Here is a 23,462-nt window from a genome sequence, read left to right on the forward strand (position 1 = left end):
AGCAATCCCAAATGAATGGTCTAATGTCACAATTATCGAAATTGGAAAAAGAAGAACAGATGAGGCCTAAGGTCAGCAGAAGGAGGGACATAATAAAGATCAGAGAAGAAATAAATAAAATGGAGAAGAATAAAACAATAGCAAAAATCAATGAAACCAAGAGCTGGTTTTTGAGAAAATAAACAAAATAGATAAGCCTCTAGCCAGACTTATTAAGAAGAAAAGAGAGTCAACACAAATCAACAGTATCAGAAACGAGAAAGGAAAAATCACGACGGACCCCACAGAAATGCAAAGAATTATTGGAGAATACTATGAAAACCTATATGCTAACAAGCTGGGAAACCTAGGAGAAATGGACAACTTCCTAGAAAAATATAACCTTCCAAGATTGACCCAGGAAGAAACAGAAAATCTAAACAGACCAATTACCAGCAACGAAATTGAAGCGGTAATCAAAAAACTACCAAAGAACAAAACTCCCGGGCCAGATGGATTTACCTCGGAATTTTATCAGACATACAGGGAAGACATAATACCCATTCTCCTTAGAGTTTTCCAAAAAATAGAGGAGGAGGGGATACTCCCAAACTCATTCTATGAAGCTACCATCACCCTAATACCAAAACCAGGCAAAGAGCCCACCAAAAAAGAAAGCTACAGACCAATATCCCTGATGAACGTAGATGCAAAAATACTCAACAAAATATTAGCAAACCGAATTCAAAAATACATCAAAAGGATCATACACCATGACCAAGTGGGATTCATCCCAGGGATGCAAGGATGGTACAACATTCGAAAGTCCATCAACATCATCCACCACATCAACAAAAAGAAAGACAAAAACCACATGATCATCTCCATAGATGCTGAAAAAGCATTTGACAAAGTTCAACATTTATTCATGTTAAAAACTCTCAGCAAAATGGGAATAGAGGGCAAGTACCTCAACATAATAAAGGCCATCTATGATAAACCCACAGCCAACATTATATTGAACAGCGAGAAGCTGAAAGCATTTCCTCTGAGATCGAGAACTAGACTGGGACGCCCACTCTCCCCACTGCTATTTAACATAGTACTGGAGGTCCTAGCCACGGCAATCAGACAAAATAAAGAAATACAAGGAATCCAGATTGGTAAAGAAGAAGTTAAACTGTCACTATTTGCAGATGACATGATACTGTACATAAAAAACCCTAAAGACTCCACCCCAAAACTACTAGAACTGATATCGGAATACAGCAAAGTTGCAGGATACAAAATCAACACACAGAAATCTGTGGCTTTCCTGTATACTAACAATGAACCAATAGAAAGAGAAATCAGGAAAACAACTCCATTCACAATTGCATCAAAAAAAAATAAAATACCTAGGAATAAACCTAACCAAAGAAGTGAAAGACTTATACTCTGAAAACTACAAGTCACTCTTAAGAGAAATTAAAGGGGACACTAACAGATGGAAACTCATCCCATGCTCGTGGCTAGGAAGAATTAATATCGTCAAAATGGCCATCCTGCTCAAAGCAATATACAGATTTGATGCAATCCCTATGAAACTACCAGCAACATTCTTCAATGAACTGGAACAAATAATTCAAAAATTCATATGGAAACACAAAAGACCCCGAATAGCCAAAGCAATCCTGAGAAAGAAGAATAAAGTAGGGGGGATCTCACTCCCCAACTTCAAGCTCTATTATAAAGCCATAGTAATCAAGACAATTTGGTACTGGCACAAGAGCAGAGCCACAGACCAATGGAACAGACTAGAGAATCCAGACATTAACCCAGACATATATGGTCAATTAATATTTGATAAAGGAGCCATGGACATACAATGGCGAAATGACAGTCTCTTCAACAGGTGGTGCTGGCAAAACTGGCAGCTACATGTAGGAGAATGAAACTTGACCATTGTCTAACCCCATATACAAAAGTAAACTCAAAATGGATCAAAGACCTGAATGTAAGCCATGAAACCATTAAACTCTTGGAAGAAAACATAGGCAAAAACCTCTTAGACATAAACATGAGTGACCTCTTCTTGAACATATCTCCCCGGGCAAGGAAAACAACAGCAAAAATGAGTAAGTGGGACTATATTAAGCTGAAAAGCTTCTGTACAGCAAAAGACACCATCAATAGAACAGGAAGGAACCCTACAGTATGGGAGAATATATTTGAAAATGACACATCCGATAAAGGCTTGACGTCCAGAATATATAAAGAGCTCACACGCCTCAACAAAAAAAAAACAAATAACCCAATTAAAAAATGGGCAGAGGAACTGAACACACAGTTCTCCAAAAAAGAAATACAGATGGCCAACAGACACATGAAAAGATGCTCCACATTGCTAATTATCAGAGAAATGCAAATTAAAACTACAATGAGGTATCACCTCACACCAGTAAGGATGGCTGCCATCCAAAAGACAAACAACAACAAATGTTGGCGAGGCTGTGGAGAAAGGGGAACCCTCCTACACTGCTGGTGGGAATGTAAGTTAGTTCAACCATTGTGGAAAGCAGTATGGAGGTACATCAAAATGCTCAAAACAGACTTACCATTTGACCCAGGAATTGCACTCCTAGGAATTTACCCTAAGATCGCAGCAATCAAGTTTGAGAAAGACAGATGCACCCCTATGTTTATTGCAGCACTATTTACAATAGCCAAGAATTGGAAGCAACCTAAATGTCCATCAATAGATGAATGGATAAAGAAGATGTGGTACATATACACAATGGAATACTACTCAGCCATAAGAAAAGGGCAAATCCAATCATTTGCAGCAACATGGATGGAGCTGGAGGGTATTATGCTCAGTGAAACAAGCCAAGCAGAGAAAGAGAAATACCAAATGATTTCACTTATCTGTGGAATGTAAGAACAAAGGAAAAACTGAAGGAACAAAACAGCAGCAGAATCACAGAACTCAAGAATGGACTAACAGGTACCAAAGGGAAAGGGACTGGGGAGGATGGGTGGGTAGGGAGGGATAAGGAGGGGAGAAGTAGGGGGGTATTAAGATTAACATGCAAGGGGGGGTAGGAGAAAAGGGAGGGCTGTACAACACAGAGAAGGCAAGTAGTGATTCTACAACATTTTGCTATGCTGATGGACAATGACTGTAAAGGGGTTTATAGGGGAGACCTGGTATAGGGGAGAGCCTAGTAAGCATAATATTCGTCATGTAAGTGTAGATTAGTGATACCAAAAACAAAGAAAAAAAAAAAGGGCAGTTCCTGTGTGGTAACCTCCAACGAGTTCTACACAAGGGTATAAAGGGCATATAAAAGTGTAGGCAAAGGGTCTGTTTGTGTTTATACAGAGGATCAAAGCCTAATTGGGCTACCCTGAAAATGAACTAAGACACGATATGAAAGAGAACTTCCAACATCAGCACTCTCTGGAAGACTCATGCCAGAAGATGATCATCAAAAAACCCCAACAAAGATCCACGCACTGCTACAGCTGTAGATGCACTCATCCCACCCGTTCCTGGACTTGCCATGGGAATGAGGAAGGAGATATCTAAACTGGCCTGTGCATACAGTAAAACAGAAAATTTGAGTGGATCTATACTGTTGGAACTCAACCAAGAATTTGGAGAAGTGCAAATTGTAGTGCTCCAAAGTCTTACAACTACAGACTATTTACTGTTAAAAGAACATATGGTATGTGAACAGTCCTCAGGAATGGGTTGTTTTAATTTGTCTGATTTCTCTCAGACTGTTCAAGTTCAGTTGGACAATATCCACCATGTCATAGATAAGTTTTCACAAATGCCTAAGGTGCCTAACTGGATTTCTTGGTTTCACTGGAGATGGCTGGTAATTACAGATATGCTTTGGTTTTGTAACTATACTCCTATTATGTTAATGTGTGTGCGCAATTTAAGTAGTAGCTTAAAACCTATTCATGCTGAAGTTACTCTACAAGAAGATATGCCAAAGAAATAATCAATCTTCCCATGTTTTCTTCCGCCTGCTACTTCTACAGCTTTTCTTCTTCCTTCCTAATTACAACCCTTAAATAGAATTCATGCCTCATATCAAATTTATCGAGTATCATAATTCTTCCAAGTGGTAAAGATACCTCAAGACAAATGCTGGGCATAGAAGCCACAGGGCATAAATATGCAAAGATGTAAAAAGCTAATCTTTTCAAACAATAAGGCTTCTCTCTCACTTACCAACTTCACAATTCCCTGTATGGCCCCGGAAGATGACTGGTTAGCCAGAGACGGGTAAGATTCCTCAAGGGAGGAACAACCTAAGACAGGCACAGTCGCAGGGGGCCATCAGGTGAGGAATTGGGGATCAACAGAGGTGAGGCTTAGAACCTCACCCCCCCTGTTCTGAGAGAAATCTTCTGCATACGTGGATGTTTTATTGCCCTGGTCTAGCTTGGATTAACACATAGTCTACAGGCACACACCTGATCATCTACATTTGCTCTCTTACAACACTAAACTATGTTTTCTACCTTTATCTTGTATCTACCTACCACTTCAGCATTTTATTAAAAATAATAATAATAAAGAGAGAAATGTAGTATCCACACATAAATCAAGTATAAAAACCAAATGAGTATTCATATTTGAACTGACTGTTTAGAGTTCATAATGCATGAGCAAAACCGAAAGTTTCTGTGATGACTGCCCTTGTACTGTTCACTATGTAACTTATTCATTATGTAAGAATTTGTTCTCCATGTAAGAACTTGTTTGTTATGCCTCAGAAGATTGGAGACTGACGAAAATTAGGCTTGGGGTGGATTAATGATTGTGCATTGAGCATTGACTCCCCTATACAGAATTTTATTGTCGTTAACAATCATTTGATCAATAAATATGAGATGCCCTCACAAAAAAAAAAAAAAAAAAAAAAAAGGACAGACTTCCAATGGTAAAATAAATAAGTAACCGGGATGTAATGTATAGCATAAGGAATATAGTCAAGATAATGTAACAGCTTGGTAGGGTGATAGCTGGAACCTCGAATTATGTATATAAATGTTCTACCACTGTGTTGTACACTTGAAACTAATGTAATGTAATACTGTGCGTCAACTACCCTTCAATAAAAAAATAATTATTAAAAAAAAAAAAAATAAGCCTCACCCAAAATGAACACATGATATCCTTCAACTGTTATGAATGCACAGAAAGAAAACCAATCTGAAGAAGCACAGGGAAGATCAGTCTTTATGCTGGTACAGTGTGGGAAGAGGTAGGAAGGGGAATTCCAGGAGAATTATGGGATGTAACAGGGTCAATGAGTTTGCTCCTGACAATGCTGATGCTCATGTCAACATGTATCAAAGTTCACATTCCAAACATGGCATCTTATTGTATGTAAATTGTACCTTATTAGAGAAATTTCAAATAAAGAAATGGGTGACTTGTCAGAAAAGGGCTGATAGATAATGAAATGTTACAGAATCTCACACATTCATCTGCATGAAACAGTAGTCAGGGCAAAACCATCATGTCTTTATTACAGGAAGGGTATCTACAAACCTCACGAGGTACCCCCAGCTCAGCCCCGAGCTGGTGCAGGGAAGCAGTCAGGCCAGTGGGGAAGATCCCAGAGCCAGACCCTGGGGCTCATGCTAACCTGTGGATCACATTGGACACTTCAGAACCTTTCTGCAATTCAGGTGCAGCTTTTCATCTCTAACATAGGAGATGTAACATAACAATGTCACGCACACTATAAGCATTGTGTGCAATTAACAAACAAAATAACATATTGGTGCTCTGTGTTGCCTCAGGAAATATTGTAAATGAATAATTAAGTTTCCTGCAATGTGACCAATGCCACCAAATCCAAGGCACTCACACTGGCTCAGGGGCTCTACCCTCTCCAGAGACGTCCAGCCCCAGGGCTGCTACAGAGTCAGAGCTCATGCAAATGGGGACCTCCCTGTGCTGATGAAAAGCAGCCCAGCCCTGATCCTGCAGTTCTGGGAGAGGAGCCCCAGTCCCAGGAGTCCCAGGTGTCCCCAGTCGATCATCAGGGCTCAACACACACAGCTCACCATGGAGTATGGGCTGAGCTGGATTCTCCTTGCTGCTCTTCTAGGAGGTGATTGATGGGGAACAGGAGACCATAGGTATGTGTGTGTGGGTGTGATTTGGGGAAGCACTGGACATGTGACAGGTGCCTGACCAGGACATATTTGTGTTTGCAGGTGTGCAGTGTGAGGTACAGCTGGTGAAGTCTGGTGGAGGCTTGGTGCAGTCTGGGGGGTCAGTGAGACTCTCTTGTACAGCCACTGGATATGCCATTAGTAGCCATACCATGCACTGGGTCCCCCAGTCTACAGGGAAGGGGCTGCAGTGGGTCTCAGCTATTAGTAGTGATGGAGGTAGCATATACTATGCTGACTCTGTGAAGGGCCAGTTCACCATCTGTCACACTCCAGAGACAACGCCAAGAGCACGGTGGATCTGCAAATGAACCGCCTGACAGTCGAGGACTCAGCCCTGTATTATTGTGCAAAAGACACAGTGAGGGGAAATCAGTGTGAGGCCAGACACGAACTGCCCTGCAGGGACGCAGGAGGAGCTGGACTGCAGGTGGCACTCAGGAGACCAGGAGGTCAGGACACCAGGGGGCACTGAGGATCCACCCATCATAGCGAAGCAGTCTCAGGACGGGATGCACAAGGAGGCTTAGGATGGCTTCCTGTCCGGGTCTGGGCCTCCTCTCCACATTGAAGCTCCCCAGGGGAATCTCTCTATATTTATGACCCTGGGGTCACTTCTCACATCTCACAGTATGGAAGGTTTTTTGTTTTCCTTCTGATTGGAGCTCACATTCTCCCTTGTACCAAATGTAGTGTGTCCCTTACGAAGGCATAAATGACCCTGTGTGGTCACCAGGATCAGAATCCTGAGGAAACTCAGGGGACCCTGATGGGCATATCACAGTGGCAGAGTAGAGCCCTCTGATTTGGTCCCTGATTAGTACAGTGTGTGTGGGTATTGTATCATGTAAACCAGTGGAATAGAATTGAGTGTGCAGAAATAACTCCATATTTCTATGGCAAATTAGTCTTGTGAAGGTTCCTGGGAATATGAAATTGGGTATCTCGAGAAAATGATGCAGGGAAAACTGTACTTCAACATGCAAACAATGAAACTGTACCAACCTTACTACATATACAAAGACTGCCTCAAAGTTCTTTGAAGATTTGAATGTAAGAGCGAACATCCTGAGATCCTTAGAGAAGAGCATGAAAGCAGCTCCTCATAACCCTGGATTGCACATGATCCTTCTTATGACACTGAGAGCTTCAAAGAAAGAATAGCTACCTTGGAACTCATCAAAACTAAGTACATTTGTCATTGAAGGACATTACTAAGAATGTGCAAAGACAATGTACAGAATTAAATAAAATATTTGCAAATCTGACAAGAGTCCAGTATCCAGCATATATAAAGAACACCTACTACTGAACAACAAAATAGTAAGCTACCCATTTATAAATGGGGAGGCAACAAAGGACTCAAAAGGGCCTTGTCCCAAAGAAGATATTCAATGGCCGGCACACACATGAAAATATGCTCCACACCATTAGATATGAGGAAAATACCAACTTTCAAGAACCAGAATGTACCACTTTCAGGCCACTAGGATGTTTATGATAAACAGAAGGGAATTGTTAGTAAGGGTGTGGGGAAGTGGGAGCCCTCACACATTACTGAGGGTGGAGATGTGAAAAGATGCTGGGCACTGTGGAGAACAGACAGAAGCTCCTCAAATGTAACAGGCAGGATGAGCACACCACCAGCACTTCTGCCATGACATGTACATGGAAAAGGATGGAAACTGGGACCCAAACAGACATGAATAAATGCCCATCCACTACAGCCCTATTCACAGTAATCAGAGGAAGTGGAAATGGCTCAGATGTTAAGCTGTGGAAGAATAAATGCTGGAATATCTTTATTGTAGAATATTATTCAGCCAACTAAGGAATGATGTACTGACACAAACTACAATGTGTATGAACTATGAAACCATGATGGTGACAGACACAAAATGTCCCAGAGGATATGAATCCATTCATGTGGAATACATGGGACAGGCGAGTTCACAGGGAAAAAAATCAAGCTGTTCTTGCCAGGGATTTGAAGGTGAGAGGAACTGAAAGAAAGTGCTGGCTGGGACAGTTTCCTTTGGGGAAATGGAAAGGTTTGGGACTGAGACAAAGGAGATGGTTGCACAAGGCTGAGAATGACTTAATGCCACTCGAGTTTCAGTTTAAAAATATTTAATTTTATGGTATGTGAAGTTTACATCCATTTTAAAAGAGACTCTTGTATATCTTCTTAGCACCCCTACAGGTCTCAGTCACACATTCTGCCAATGAAGAGTTTCCATGGCACGTGTGGAGCACAGAGTGCTCACCCCCCACCTGTGAAAGGACATCTTGCTTGCCTCCTATTTCAGCCCTTATGAATGGAGGAACGACAATCATTCCTGTGCAGTTTGTGTGCACAGTTCTCACATAAAGTTGGTAAATACACAGGACCATAACTTGTGGATCATAGGATAAAACTATTAGCTTAGAAACTGCTTTACTGTGCTCAAAAGTGACTGTGTAGATTTTCATTCCTACCAGCATGGTGAGCCTGTCAGTTATTCTGTATGCGTGCAAGTTAACATTTGGTATTGAAAGCCCTTCCATTTTTGCCATTGTGTTAAGTCTGTAGCAGCAGGAGTGGGAGGTGAGGGAGGAGGGGACTGGGTTTGCACTGCTCCTGATGTTCTCAGAGGTGTGGACACCATGCCTGTGCCTGCCCCTCAGTAGGGCTGTGGACACAGACCCTCACTCTCCTGAAAGTCCAGTGCATTATGACCCACCCTGGAGGGGAATGGGTGCACAGAGAGAGGCCCAGGCCTTTGTACAAGGACAGGGCTCTAGATTCTTAGGTAAAAAACCTGCTCCTCCTGCACACAACAGGGTAAGTCTGATAAGTCCCTGCCCCCAGCACAGCCGTTGGTCCTCACAGGCACTCTCAATCCTGGTCCCAGCATGGGGAGCAGTAAGGTGGCCCTTCTGCCTGCTGCCCATCCAGAGGGCAGGTGCCAGGGCCACTGGAAACTGGGTCACAATGCTGGTGTAATGTGGCCCATGGTGACTGTCCTGGCCCCCTAGTGTCCTATCCTAGCTGAGGCTGATTGGGAGGCTGGGGAACCCAATCAGATTGGGGTCTATCAGAACTGACCTGGGTTCTGACTTATCTGACACCATATTCTCTGCAGGATTATGGCTAAATCTGTCACTGCAGAAAGGAAGGCTGCACCCAGAGGGCAGGCCTGCCCAGTGCCCAAGACCCTTGCTGAGCTCCAGTGTGACCTCTGCTCTGTGTGATTTCACAGGCAGCACAGTGAGGTGGAAGGTGGGACCCAGAGGGAGCCCTTCCAGCCTGGTCAGCCCCTCCTGAGGAAGAACCTCTGCTGAGTGACTGGGGGATCAGTCAGCCTACAGGGAAGCATCAGAACAAGCCCTCCTGAAATGGTCTTTGGCATGTGAATCATTTTGAGATGAAGGCCCTTGACCACCAGAAGCAGGAGAAGCTCTTTACCTTTTCCCAATGCCTAAACAGAACATACAAGTTTAAAGTCCTCTTTTGCAAATGAAATTGACATTGTAAAGAAACTTCAGGTGGTTATGGAAGAGGGATCTGGGGAAGGCTCTTCCACCTGAGGGGCCACCATGTTCACCACAGGGTGATGCTTGTTTACCACGTCTCCTGCCTCAACCTGTAATCGTCCCTGTCCTGGGATCCCCCCTAGTCCTGAGCTATGCTAAGGTGACATATGAGCCTCCATCTGGCTGCCTCTGTGGGCTCTCTTCTCTGTGGACACCTGTGCATGTGGCTGTGAAGGGCCAGCAGTCTCCAAACACCTGTGCACACACAGTATGAAGGGTTCTTACCTGTGCCTACCCAGCAGTCATCAGACAAGCAGCCTCCAGGGAGCCACCCATGTCAGGAGAACAGGTGGCTAGAAGTCAGACACACATGCAAAGGACCGGGAAGTGGCTGGGCTGGAGGCTGGCAGCCTGAAACTGCTGGGAGTGACCATGGAGGCCTTTCCCTCCATGTGGGCTGACCTAAGGTTGTGTCCTCAGGAAGATGGTGCATCGCATGACCCTGTTGCATGCAGTCTGCAGAATTTTTAAAGGCTCCCACCACTGTAGCAGAGACCCCGAGCATAGAATCATTCCAATTCTGCCTCATCAGAAATCTTCTCCCTGATTTAAGGGGACACTGCAAGAGTGTGGATGGGTGGACAGGACAATCTCTAAGAATTGTCATAGGGGCCACCACTCAGTCACTTGGGGTCAGCTTTCAGGATCACAGGAGGGTAGAAAAATGGAATCCAAGTGCTCTTGACTTGCAAACTGAGCCTCTGCAAAAGCAAATGTGTGACTCACAAGCCCACTTCTGAGCAGCGCAATGTCCTCCCAGGTCCTTGCAGTCCACCGGGTCTCCCAATTTGTCCCCAAATGTTTGCAGATATGACAAAAGCCAGGACATTGAAAAACATGTTGTTCTGTTTTTGAGAAAAAAAGAAAATCTTGGACATCAATTTTCTTGGCTAGTGCCCTCAGTGGGTCTGACCCCATCCACAGAAAATGCCCATCTACTGGTTGGTCAGCAACCCTCGGGTGCATCCCAGAACCACTAGAAACCTAAAATACACTGGGACTGGACTTCTTAGTGGACATGGTCTGACCCTATCATCTGCTCAGAGGATGTGTCTCGGCCTCAAACCTCTGATTCTATTCAAGCTCTCAAGTCCCTGGCCACCCCGTGCCCCTGTCCATCATCTCAGGCATTCCTAACCTTCACCAAGCCTTCCTGGTTTCTGCCTCCTCACCAGCCAACCTTGCAGGTAGAGGTGTTGTTGTGCAAGTTTAACAACACGGTACAATGGATGAACAAAGGAGTTCCTACTTCTCTGCTGTCAGAACAAATTTCCCACTTTCCCTAATGGAGCCCCATCTTGATGGAAAATCCTCTGAGTATGGTGCACTCTGGGAAAGATGTGCGGGCCAATTTCTGGGCCTCCAGCAAACAGGTCAGGCTTGCAGATACCAGGCAAATAGCCTGGGAAGGGGTGGCCCTCCCCATCAGCAGCCCAATACCCCTCTCTTGGTGCAGAGTGAGGAAATGAGCCTGTGGTAGACTGTCTGGCACAACAAGATGCACAGATGAACGGATGTAATTCCTCAGCTCTTACATTGCAAACCTGCAGTATGGAAAGGGGAGATTTGAGTCATGAAAGTCTTATGAGTTTTGCAAATGATGCATAAAACCTGACAAAATCCAACATTCTTTCATGATAAGAACCCTTGACAATCCGGGTATGGAAGAAACATTAACCAAACAGAGGCAAAATTAGACTAATGCACAGCTGACATACTCACTCATAAAAGGTTGCATGATTTCCTCTAAGGGGAGAAGCAAGACAAGGGTCCCCTCCCACTGTACATATTCCATGTACACTGGGATTCAATGCCCCAAATGAGATAAGCAGGCAGGAAAAAGGCACAGAAGGCATCCATACTGGGCAGGAAGGAGGTGGCAATGTCAGCTCGGGGTGTGACCTTGCATGTAGGGAACCGTGAAGACTGCACCTAGAAACTGCTGGGCTGACGGACAGAGGATGGAAAGCTGCAGGATACAAGACAAGCATATGAAGCTCAGCGCATTTCTGTCCAAAACAGTAAATGACCAGAAATAATCAAGGAAAACAATCCCCTCTGCGACAGCATCAAACACAGGGACACAGTTCAGATAAATTCAATCAAGGGAGGATTCACACAGCAAAATGCAGGATTGAGGAGAGAAACTGCAGAAGCACAAAGAAATGGAAGCTCCCCACAGTTGTGCACATGAGAGTAAATATTGTGGAAATGTCCCCATGTTACCAGCCATCTTTAGGTTCCCTACCGAACCCCTATGCAGTCCCCATGGAAACGCTTATGGCATTTTTTACATAAATTAAAATATCCTCAAACTCATTTATACCCACAGAAGACCACAGAACAGTCCTGGGGAAGAGCGCAGTTGGAGGACTAACTCTCCCTGACTGTAAACGGCCCTCAAAGCTGCTGCACACAAACCCCGTGGTGGCGGCGGGGACACCATCACCCAGCCCAGCGGGACAGGCAGAGATCCAGGAATGACCCCACCCAGATGGGCTCAGACGGTACTGACGGGAGCCCAGGACCCTCAATGGGGAAAGGCCGTGGGTATCGGCTTGCTGCTGTATTGGAGGTTTGGCTTCATCCTGCAGACGACACCCCCCTGCCCGTGTCAGGACGTGTTGGGGGGTCTGTGTGAACCCAGCTGGGCCCAGGTAAAGCACATGCCTGCAGTGGTTCCCAGGGGTGATGTGTGTCCCTGCTGGGGCCTCCAGAGAGCTTGGGAAACCCCAGTAATCTCCGTGCCTCTATCCTGATTGGCTATTGTCCCCTTATGTTCCCCTTTGCAGTATGCATGCCAGCTCTGATAGACTCCGGGGCCACAGTCACTTGCACTGGTTGACCGGGTACAGGTTGGACAAGAGGAGCCCCTGATGTGTTGACTGAGCCTGGTTCCCGGGTGGGTGTGGGAGCCTGGGACTGGGTGAGGCCTTGCCGGTTTCCTGTCCTCCAAAGTGCTAATGCCCAAGGGCCCGTGCCATCCATGGATTCAGGGTGTTTCTGTCCCTCCCTACTCTGCCCTCCACAGCCCTAGGGCTTCTCTATCTGTGCCCTCAGCTCCCAACTTGGGGGCCTTCCCTAAAAATCAAGTCTTCTGTGCCCAGTGAAGGAGGGGATGTGGTTCTCAGCAGGACTGTGGGGCTGACCTCTGGCCCCTCCAGATCCTACTGGTCCTGCAGCACAGGAAGCAGTTTGATGGCTCCCTGAAGGCTGGGTCATCATCTCCATAGTGGACATGGGGGGGGGAGCTGCATGCATTTCTGCAGGGGCTGCTCATCCTCTTCCTTAGGCTGAACCCCTGGGGAAGGCAGATTTGTGGTTTGTCCCCATCCTAGAGGAAAGGGATTCAGGAGGATGGGGAGCCTTTGTGTGGCCCTGGAGTATTTCCCACAATAACACCCTCACCGCACTTTGTGTCCAGCCATCCTGCACATTTCCAGCTTTACCTGTAATAGTCTCTTTACCACTCAGGTCCCTCTGCCCCAGATAAGGTCATTTGCTGCCCAAATAGCTATTATCTGAAAGACAAGAAGTAACAAGCATTTGCAAGGATGTGGATGAAAGGGAAGCATCACACACTGTTGGTGGGAATGTACATGTGTGCAGGGACTGTGGAAAACAGCAGAGATGATCCTCAAAAATATAAAAATACAAATGCCATTAGACCAGTAAATTCACTTCTAAAAATTTACTGGAGGCAAACAAAACCACTAACTCATGCCGCCCTATGTTCTTTACAGCATCATTTACAACAGCCAAGATACAGAAGCAACCTAAACATCCACCAGCAGATGAACTGATAGGGATGATATGACACATGTATCCAAGGGAATGTTATTCAGACACACAAAAAATGACATCTTCCACTAGTGACAACATGGCTGGACCCTGAGGGCATTATACAAAGTGAAGTAAGTCAGAGAAAGAAAAAAACCATATGACTTCACTTATATAAGGGATGAAAAAGCAAACAAATCAGAAATAGACTCAGATAAAGGGAACAAACTGTGGTTCCCAAAGGGAAAGGGCTGGGGGAACAGGTGAGACAGTAGAATGGCGGAGTCTGCCAGGGATACAGTAAGTAAGTCACTGAGATGAAAGTATCTAATAGGGCACATAGGCAATAACACTGTGAACACCTTGCATGGGGACGGATGGGCACCAGCTTGCTGGTGAGCAACAGTTGGTGCATATACTGTCCTATCTCCATGTCCTACACCAGGCACACTATTGCATCAGCCACATGTCAGTGAAAAGAAGTAAAATGACAAGGTGTGCTCTGCAGGGTCTCTTGAGGGCTCCTTCTGCTACAATGATGCTTAATGAACACAGCGACTGAGTTTCTTCACAAGCATTTATGATAAACAAAATAAGCCTGACCACAAATGAACATGTGAAGTGCTTCCATTTTTAAAATTGCACAGAAGGGGAGGCGGAGCCAAGATGGTGGTGTGAGTAGAGCAGCGGAAATCTCCCAAAACCACATATATTTTTGAAAATAAAACAAAGACAACTCTTCCTAAAAGAGAGACCAGAAGACACAGGAAAACAGCCAGACCACATCCTGTGAGAACCCAGCACCTCGTGAAGGGGGCACGATACAAGCCCCAGCCTTGTGGGACCCGAGCACCCCACACCCCATCTCTGGGTGGGAGGAGAGGAGTCAGATCAGGGAGGGAGAGGGAGCCCAGGACTGCTAAATAGCCAGTCCTAGCCATCCGCACCAGAGCGCAAACACAGTGCACGTGTGCGGTCCTGGGTAATAGGGAAACAGGTCAGTAAGACCTGTGAGTGGGTCCCCACAGCTGGCGCCCTGGGAAAAAGAAAAGTGAGTGCTTTTTGGAAGTCTTAAAGGGACAGGGACCCCACAGCCAGAAGGAAGCATCCTGGGACACTTAGTCCAGCAGCAGGGAATCTGGTGAACTCTGGGCACTCTAACCCCCCAGGCAGCAGGGAGCTCAGAGGCCCCTCATGGAGATAAATAGCCTCCCTGCCATTCCCCCTCTAACATGTCTCCATCATATCAGAGCAGAAGCCCGAGGCAGGCCATGCCCACAGCAACAGCAGAGATAAACTCCATAGCAACTGGGAAAGAATCAGAAGCCCCGTCTTCACGCAGCTGCACAGCACAAGCCACTAGGGGTTGCTGTTCTCCCAGGAGAGGAGGGCCACAAACCAACAAGAAGGGAAGTTCTTCCAGCCATCACTCGTGCCAGATCTGCAAACTGTCTCTATCACCATGAAAAGGCAAAATTTCACACAGACCAAGATAACAGAGACAACACCTGAGGAGACAGACGTAACCAGTCTTCCTGAAAAAGAATTCAAAATAAAAATCATAAACATGCTGATGGAGATGCAGAGAAATATACAAGAGCTAAGGGATGAAGTCCGGAGGGAGATTACAGACACCAGGAAGGAGATTACAGAAGTGAAACAAACTCTGGAAGGATTTATAAGCAGAATGGATAAGATGCAAGAGGCCATTGATAGAATAGAAAGCAGAGAACAGGAACACATAGAAGCTGACACAGAGAAAGATAAAAGGATCTCCCAGAATGAAACAATATTAAGAGAACTGTGTGACCAATCCAAAAGGAACAATATCTGTATTATAGGGGTACCAGAAGAAGAAGAGAGAGGAAAAGGGATAGAAAGTGTGTTTGAAGAAATAATTGCTGAAAACTTCCCCAAACTAGGGGAGGAAATAATCGAACAGACCACAGAAATACACAGAACTCCCAACAGAGAGGACACAAGAAGGACAACACCAAGACACATAATAATTAAAATGGCAAAGATCAAGGACAAGGAAAGAGGTTTGAAGGCAGGTACAGAGAAAAACGTCACCTATAAAGGAAAACCCATCAGGCTATCATCAGACTTCTCAACAGAAAACTTACAGGCAAGAAGAAAATGGCATGATATATTTAAGGCAATGAAACAGAGGGCCTTGAACAAGGATACTGTATCCAGCACGATTATCATGTAAATATGAAGGAGGGATTAAATAATTCTCAGACAAGCAAAAGTTGAGGGAATTTGCCTCCCACAAACCACCTCTACAGGGGATTTAAGAGGGGCTGTTCTAGACGGGAGCACTCCTAAGACTAAACAGATGTCACCAGAGAAAATAAAATCACAGCAAAGAAAGTAGACCAACCAAATACTAACTAAAGACAAAACATAAAATCAACTACCCACTAAAAGCAGTTAAAGGAAACACGAAAGAGCACAGAATAAAACAACCAACATATAAAGAATGACGGAGGAATAAGAAGGGAGAGAAGAAAAGAATCTTCAGACAGTGTATATAACAGCTCAATAAGCGAGCTATGTTAGGCAGTAAGATACTAAAGAAGCTAACCTTGAACCTTTGGTAACCACAAATCTAAAGCCTGCAATGGCAATAGGTGCATATCTTTCAATACTCACCCTAAATGTAAATGGACTGAATGCACCAATCAAAAGACACAGAGTAATAGAATGGATTAAAAAGCAAGACCCATCTATATGCTGCTTACAAGAAACTCACCTCAAAACCAAAGACATGCACAGTCTAAAAGTCAAGGGATGGAAAAACATATTACAGGCAAACAACAGAGAGAAGAAAGCAAGGGTTGCAGTACTAGTATCAGACAAAATAGACTTCAAAACAAAGAAGTAACAAGAGATAAACAAGGACACTACATAATGATAAAGGGCTCAGTCCAACAAGAGGATATAACCATTCTAAATATATATGAACCCAACACAGGAGCACCAGCATATGTGACACAAGTACTAACAGAACTAAAGGGGGAAATAGAATGCAACGCATTCGTTTTAGGAGACTTCAACACACTACTCACCCCAAAAGATAGATCCACTGGGCAGAAAATAAGTAAGGACATGGAGGCACTGAACAACACACTAGAACAGATGGACCTAATAGACATCTATAGAACTCTACATCCAAAAGCAACAGGACATACAGTCTTCTCAAGTGCACATAGAACATTCTCCAGAATAGACCACATACTAGCTCACAAAAAGAGCCTCAGTATATTCCAAAAGATTGAAATTCTACCAATTTTAAGACCACAAAGGTATAAAGCTAGAAATAAATTCCACAAAGAAAATAAAAAGGCTCACAAATACATGGAGGCTTAACAACATGCTCCTAAATAATCAATGGATAAATGAACAAATTAAAATAGAGATCAAGGAATATATGGAAACAAATGACAACAACAACACAAAGCCCCAACTTCTGTGGTATGCAGCAAAAGCAGTCTTAAGAGGAAAGAATATAGCGATCCAGGCACACTTAAAGAAAGAAGAACAATCCCAAATGAATAGTCTAACATCAAAATTATTGAAACTGGACGAAGAAGAACAAATGAGGCTAAAGTCAGCAGAAGGAGGGACATAATAAAGATCAGAGAAGAAATAAACAAAATTGAGAAGAATAAAGCAATAGAAAAAATCAATGAAACCAAGAGCTGGTTCTTTGAGAAAATAAACAAAACACATAAGCCTCTAGCCAAACATATTAAGAGAAAAAGAGAATCCACACACATCAACAGAATCAGAAATGAGAATGGAAAGTCATGACAGACTCCACAGAAATACAAAGAATTATTAAAGACTACTATGAAAACCTATATGCTAACAAGCTGGAAAACCTAGAAGAAATGGACAACTTCCTAGAAAAATACAACCTTCCAAGACTGACCAAAGAAGAAACACAAAAGTTAAACAAACCAATAACGAGCAAAGGAATTGAAACGGTAACCAAAAATTACCCAAGAACAAAATCCCCAGGCCAGACGGATTTACCTAGGAATTTTATCAGACATACAGAGAAGACATAATACCTATTCTTCTTAAATTGTTCCAAAAAGTAGAAGAGGAGGGAATACTCCCAAACTCATTCTATGAAGCCAACATCACCCTAATACCAAAACCAGGCAAAGACCCCACCAAAAAAGAAAATTACAGACCAATATCACTGATGAATGTAGATGCAAAAATACTCAATAAAATATTAGCAAACCGAATTCAAAAATATATCAAAAGGATCATGCACCATGACTAAGTGGGATTCATCCCAGGGATGCAAGGATGGTAAAACATTCGAAAATCCATCAACATCATCCACCACATCAACAAAAAGAAAGACAAAAACCACATGATCATCTCCATAGATGCTGAAAAAGCATTTTAAAAAATTCAACATCCATTCATGATAAAAACTCTTAGCAAAATGGGTATAGAGGGCAAGTACCTCAACATAATAAAGGCCATATATGATAAACCCACAGCCAACATCATACTGAACAGCAAGAAGCTGATAGATTTTCCTCTGAGATTGGGAACAAGACAGGGATGCCCACTCTCCCCACTGTTATTTATCATAGTACTGGAAGTCCTAGCCACGGCAATTAGACAAAACAAAGAGATATAAGGAATCCAGATTGGTAAAGAAGAAGTTAAACTGTCACTGTTTGCAGATGATTTGATATTGTACATAAAAACCATAAAGACTCCACTCCAAAACTACTAGAACTGATATCGGAATACAGCAAAGTTGAAGGATACAAAATTAACACAGAGAAATCTGTGGCTTTCCTATACACTAACAATGAACCAATAGAAAGAGAAATCAGGAAAACAATTCCATTCACAATTGCATCAAAAAGAATAAAATACCTAGGAATAAACCTAACCAAGGAAGTGAAAGACCTATACCCTAAAAATTACAGGACACTCTTAAGGGAAATCAGAAGGGACAATAACAAATGGGAACTCATCCCATGCTCTTGGCTAGGAGGAACTAATATCATCAAAATGGTCATCCTTCCCAAAGCAATATACAGATTTGATGCAATCCCTATCAAATTACCAGCAACATTCTTCAACGAACTGGAACAAATAGTTCAAAAATTCATATGGAAACACCAAAGACCCCGAATAGCCAAAGCAATCCTGAGAAAGAAGAATAAAGTGGGGAGGATCTCACTCCCCAACTTCAAGCTCTACTATGAAGTCATAGTAATCAAGACAATTTGGTACTGGCACATGAACAGAGCCACAGACCAGTGGAACAGATTAGAGACTCCACATTAACCCAAACATATATGGTCAATTAATATTTGATAAAGGAGCCATGGACATACAATGGGGAAATGACAGTCTCTTCAACATATGGTGCTGGCAAAACTGGACAGCTACGTGTAAGAGAATGAAACTGGACCATTGTCTAAACCCATACACAAAAGTAAATTCGAAATGGATCAAAGACCTGAATGTAAGTCATGAAACCATAAAACTCTTAGAAAAAAACATAGGCAAAAATCTCTTAGACATAAACATGTGTGACCTCTTCTTGAACATATCTCCCGGGCAAGGGAAACAAAAGCAAAAATGAACAATTGGAACTATATTAAGCTGAAAAGCTCTTGTATAGCAAAAGACACCATCAATAGAACAAAAAGGTACCCTACAGTATGGGAGAATATATTTGTAAATGAAAGATCTGATAAAGGCTTGACATCCAAAATATATAAAGAGCTCACCCACCTCAACAAACAAAAAACAAATAATCCAATTAAAAAATGGGCAGAGGAACTGAACAGACAGTTCTCCAAAAAAGAAATTCAGATGGCTAACAGACACATGAAAAGATGCTCCACATCGCTAATTATCAGAGAAATGCAAATTAAAACCACAATGAGGTATCACCTCACACCAGTAAGGATTGCTACCATCCAAAAGATAAACAACAACAAATGTTGGTGAGGTTGTGAAGAAAGGGGAACCCTCCTATACTGCTGGTGGGAATGTAAATTAGTTCAGGCATTGTGGAAATCAGTATGGAGGTTCCTCAAAATGCTCAAAATAGACTTACCATTTGGCCCAGGAAATCTACTCCTAGGAATTTACCCTAATAATGCAGCACTCCAGTTTGAAAAAGACAGATGCACTCCTATGTTTATCACAGCACTATTTACAATAGTCAAGAATTGGAAGCAACCTAAGTGTCCATTAGTAGATGAATGGATAAAGAAGATGTGGTACATATACACAATGGAATATTATTCAGCCATAAGAAGAAAACAAATCCTACCATTTGCAACAACATGGATGGAGCTAGAGGGTATTATGCTCAGTGAAAGAAGCCAAGCGGAGAAAGAGAAATACCAAATGATTTCACTCATCTGTGGAATATAAGAACAAAGGGAAAACTGAAGGAACAAAACAGCAGCAGGATTACAGAACCCAAGAATGGACTAACAGAGGATCAAAGCCTAATTTGGTTACACAGAAAATGAATTAAGATACGATATGAAGAAGAACTTCCAACATCAACATCCTCTGGAAGAGTCATTCCAGAAGATGAACATCAAAAAACTTCAACAAACATCCTGGCGCTACTGCAGTTGTAGCTGCAGTCATCCCACCAGTTCCTTGACTTGCGATTGGAATGAAGAAGGGGATATCTAAGCTGGCCTGTGCATACAGTAAAACAACAATTTTGACTGGAACTACACTGTCGGAACTCAACCAAGAATTAGGAGAAGTGCAAGTTGCAGTGCTCCAAAATCGTGCGACTATAGACTATCTACTGTTAAAAGAACACATGGGATGTGAACAGTTCCCAAGAATGTGTTGTTTTAATTTGATTTTTCTCAAACTATTCAAATTCAGTTAGACAATACCCATCATATCACTGATAAGTTTTCACAAATGCCTAGGGTGCCTAACTGGTTTTCTTGGTTTCACTGGAGATGGCTGGTAATTGTAGGTCTGCTTTGGTTATGTAGCTGTATTCCTATTATGTTAATGTATGTGCACAATTTAATTAGTAGTTTAAAACCTATACTACAAGAAGATATGCCAAAGAAATAATCAACCTTCCCACGTTTTCTTCCATCTGCTACTTCTATAGCTTTTCTTCTTCCTTCATAATTACAACCCTTTAGTAGAATTAGTGCCTCATATCGAAAATTACCGAGTATCATAATTCTTTCAAGTGGTAAAGATACCTCAAGACAAATGCTGGGCATAGAAGCCACAGGGCATAAATATGCAAAGATGTAAAAAGCTAATCTTTTCAAACAATAAGGCTTCTCTCTCACTTACCAACTTCACAATTCCCTGTATGGCCCCGGAAGATGACTGGTTAGCCAGAGACGGGTAAGATTCCTCAAGGGAGGAACAACCTAAGACAGGCACAGTCGCAGGGGGTCATCAGGTGAGAAATTGGGGACCAACAGAGGGGAGGCTTAGAACCTCACCACCCCTGTTTTGAGAGAAATCTTCTGCATCCGTGGATGTTTTGTTGCCCTTGTCTAGCTTGGATTAATACTTAGTCTACAGGCACACACCTGATCATCTACATTTGCCCTCTTACAGCACTAAACTATGTTTTCTACCTTTATCTTGCATCTACCTACCACTTCAGCATTTTATTAAAATAATAATAAAAATAATAATAAGGTTGAAATGTGGGATTCACATATAAATCAAGTTTAAAAATCAAATGAATAATCACATCTGAATTGATTGTTTATAGTTCATGATGCATGATCAAAACTGAAAGTTTCTGTGATGACTGCCCTTGTACTGTTCACCATGTAAAAACTTATCCACTATGTAAGAACTTGTTCACCATGTAAGAACTTGTTCATTATGCTTCAGAAGATTGGAGACTGTTGAGAACTAGGCTTGGGGTTGATTAATGATTGTGCATTGAGTCCCCTATACAGAATTTTATTGCTGTTTACAACCATTTGGTCAATAAATATGAGAGATGCCCTCTCAAAAAAAATGCACAGAAGGAAAAGTACCCTGAAGCAGCACAGTTAAGATCAGTCTCTATGCTGGGACAGGGTGCAGAGGGGACAGGAAGTGGCATTTCAGGAGAACTAAGGGAGTTTGAGGGGATTGATGTATTTGCTCCTGATAATGCTGATGCTCATCTCAGCATGTATCAATGCACATTCTAAATATGTCAGCTTATTGTACATAACTCATGCCTAATTAGAGTGATTGCATATAAAGAAATGGGTGATGTGTCAGGGAAGGGCTAATAGACAGTGAAATGTTAGAGAATCTCCAAAATTTATCTGCATAAAATACCAGTCAGAGCAAAACCATCATGTCCTCATGACAGTAAGGGAGGCTGCAAACCCCATGAGGTGCTCCCAGCTCAGCCCCAAGCTGGTACAGGGACGCAGTCAGGCCAGTGGGGAGGATCCCAGAGAGAGACCCTGGGGTTCACTCTAACCTGAGGGTCATACTGTATGCTTCACAAGCTCTCTGTTATTCAGGTGTAGCTTCTCATCTCTAACATGGGGTAACACCTATGCACACTATGCTCCTTATGTGAAAAAAAAATAACACAGGAGTGTTAAATGTTCCCTCTAGGAAAATTACAAAATGAATAATCACATTTTGTGAAATGTGATAAATGCAACCAAATCCAAGGCTCTGATCCTGCTTTGGGGCTCTACACCTTCCATAGACATCCAGCCCAAGGGCTGCTGCAGAGTCAAAGCTCATGCAAATGGGGCCCTCCCTCTGCTGATGAAAAGCAGACCAGCCCTGACCCTTCAGCTCTGGGAGAGGAGCCCCAGCACCAGGAGTCACAGGTGTCCCCAGTCGGTCATCAGGAATCAACACACACAGGTCACCATGGAGTCTGGGCTGAGCTGGGTTCTCCTTGCTGCTCTCCTAGGAGGTGATTGATGGAGAACAGGAGACCCAGGGTGTGGGTGGAGGTGAGTGGGGGAAGCAGTGTATATGTGCCAGGTGCCTAACCAGGACATCTCTGTGTTTGCAGGTGTGCAGTGTGAGGTGCAGCTGGTGGAGTCTGAAGGAGACTTTGTGCAGCCAAGGGGTCATTGAGACTCTCCTGTGCAGGCTCTGGTCTCACCTTCAGTAGCTATGACATGAGCTGTGTCCGCCAGGCTCCAGGGAAAGGGCTGCAGTGGGTCTCAGCTATTAGTAATTTTGGAAGCACTTACTACACTGACTCTGTGAAGGGCCAGTTCACCATCTCCAGAGGCAACACCAAGAACCTGGTGAATCTGCAAATGGACCGCCTGACATTCGATGACTCGGTCCCGTATTATTGTGTGAGAGACACAGTGAGGGGAAGTCAGTGTGAGCCTGACAGCAACATCTATACAGGGACATAGGAGGGGTGGGGCTACAGGGGCTCAGGACACCAGGGGGCTCTGGATCCAGTGCAGGTTCAGCCCCAGGAGCAGGTATAAAGGGAAGGGAAGGGCTGCTTTCCTGTGAGGTCTGCGGCTTCCTCTCCATTTAGCACTGCGTTCTGGGCATGAACCTCTGTGGACTCATAATTCTGTGTTTACCTATTAAGTTTCTGGATTAGAAGCATTTCTGGAAAATGAGAGACCAATACTCATATGCATAAAGGGCAAAGAGTCATATATTGTGGCTCCCCCAAACCCTGATAATTAATTATAATTATTTTCACATAAGTCACATAAATCCACAAAACAGGCTCATCTGGCCTCCGCCACTCAGCCCACACCCCCAGGAGCCCAGCTGCCAGCAGAGCATGATGTGCAGGTGGGTGTCAGGCAGCAGAGGCCTCCTGAATCCACAAGAAGAAAGGACCGGCCCCCATGGAGTCACTGTCCACACCAAGCTCACAGCCTCCATGTTGGGGACCCCACACAAAGGTAGGCCGACCCGTG

At 43.5% G+C, this 23,462-nt stretch overlaps 1 gene segment (V, D, J or C); it reads left to right on the forward strand.

Annotated features, from left to right (window-relative positions):
• The first annotated feature begins 22,365 nt into the window (after positions 1–22,365).
• The window catches only part of LOC118919466 (immunoglobulin heavy variable 3-7-like), a 34,812-nt gene continuing 33,715 nt past the window's right edge, over positions 22,366–23,462 (forward strand). Inside the window, 1 exon segment of the V gene segment in view lies at positions 22,366–22,474. Within this exon segment, the coding sequence occupies positions 22,429–22,474 (46 nt within the window).

Source organism: Manis pentadactyla, chromosome 11 (genome assembly GCF_030020395.1).
Source record: "Manis pentadactyla isolate mManPen7 chromosome 11, mManPen7.hap1, whole genome shotgun sequence".
In the NCBI taxonomy this organism is placed as follows: domain Eukaryota; kingdom Metazoa; phylum Chordata; class Mammalia; order Pholidota; family Manidae; genus Manis; species Manis pentadactyla.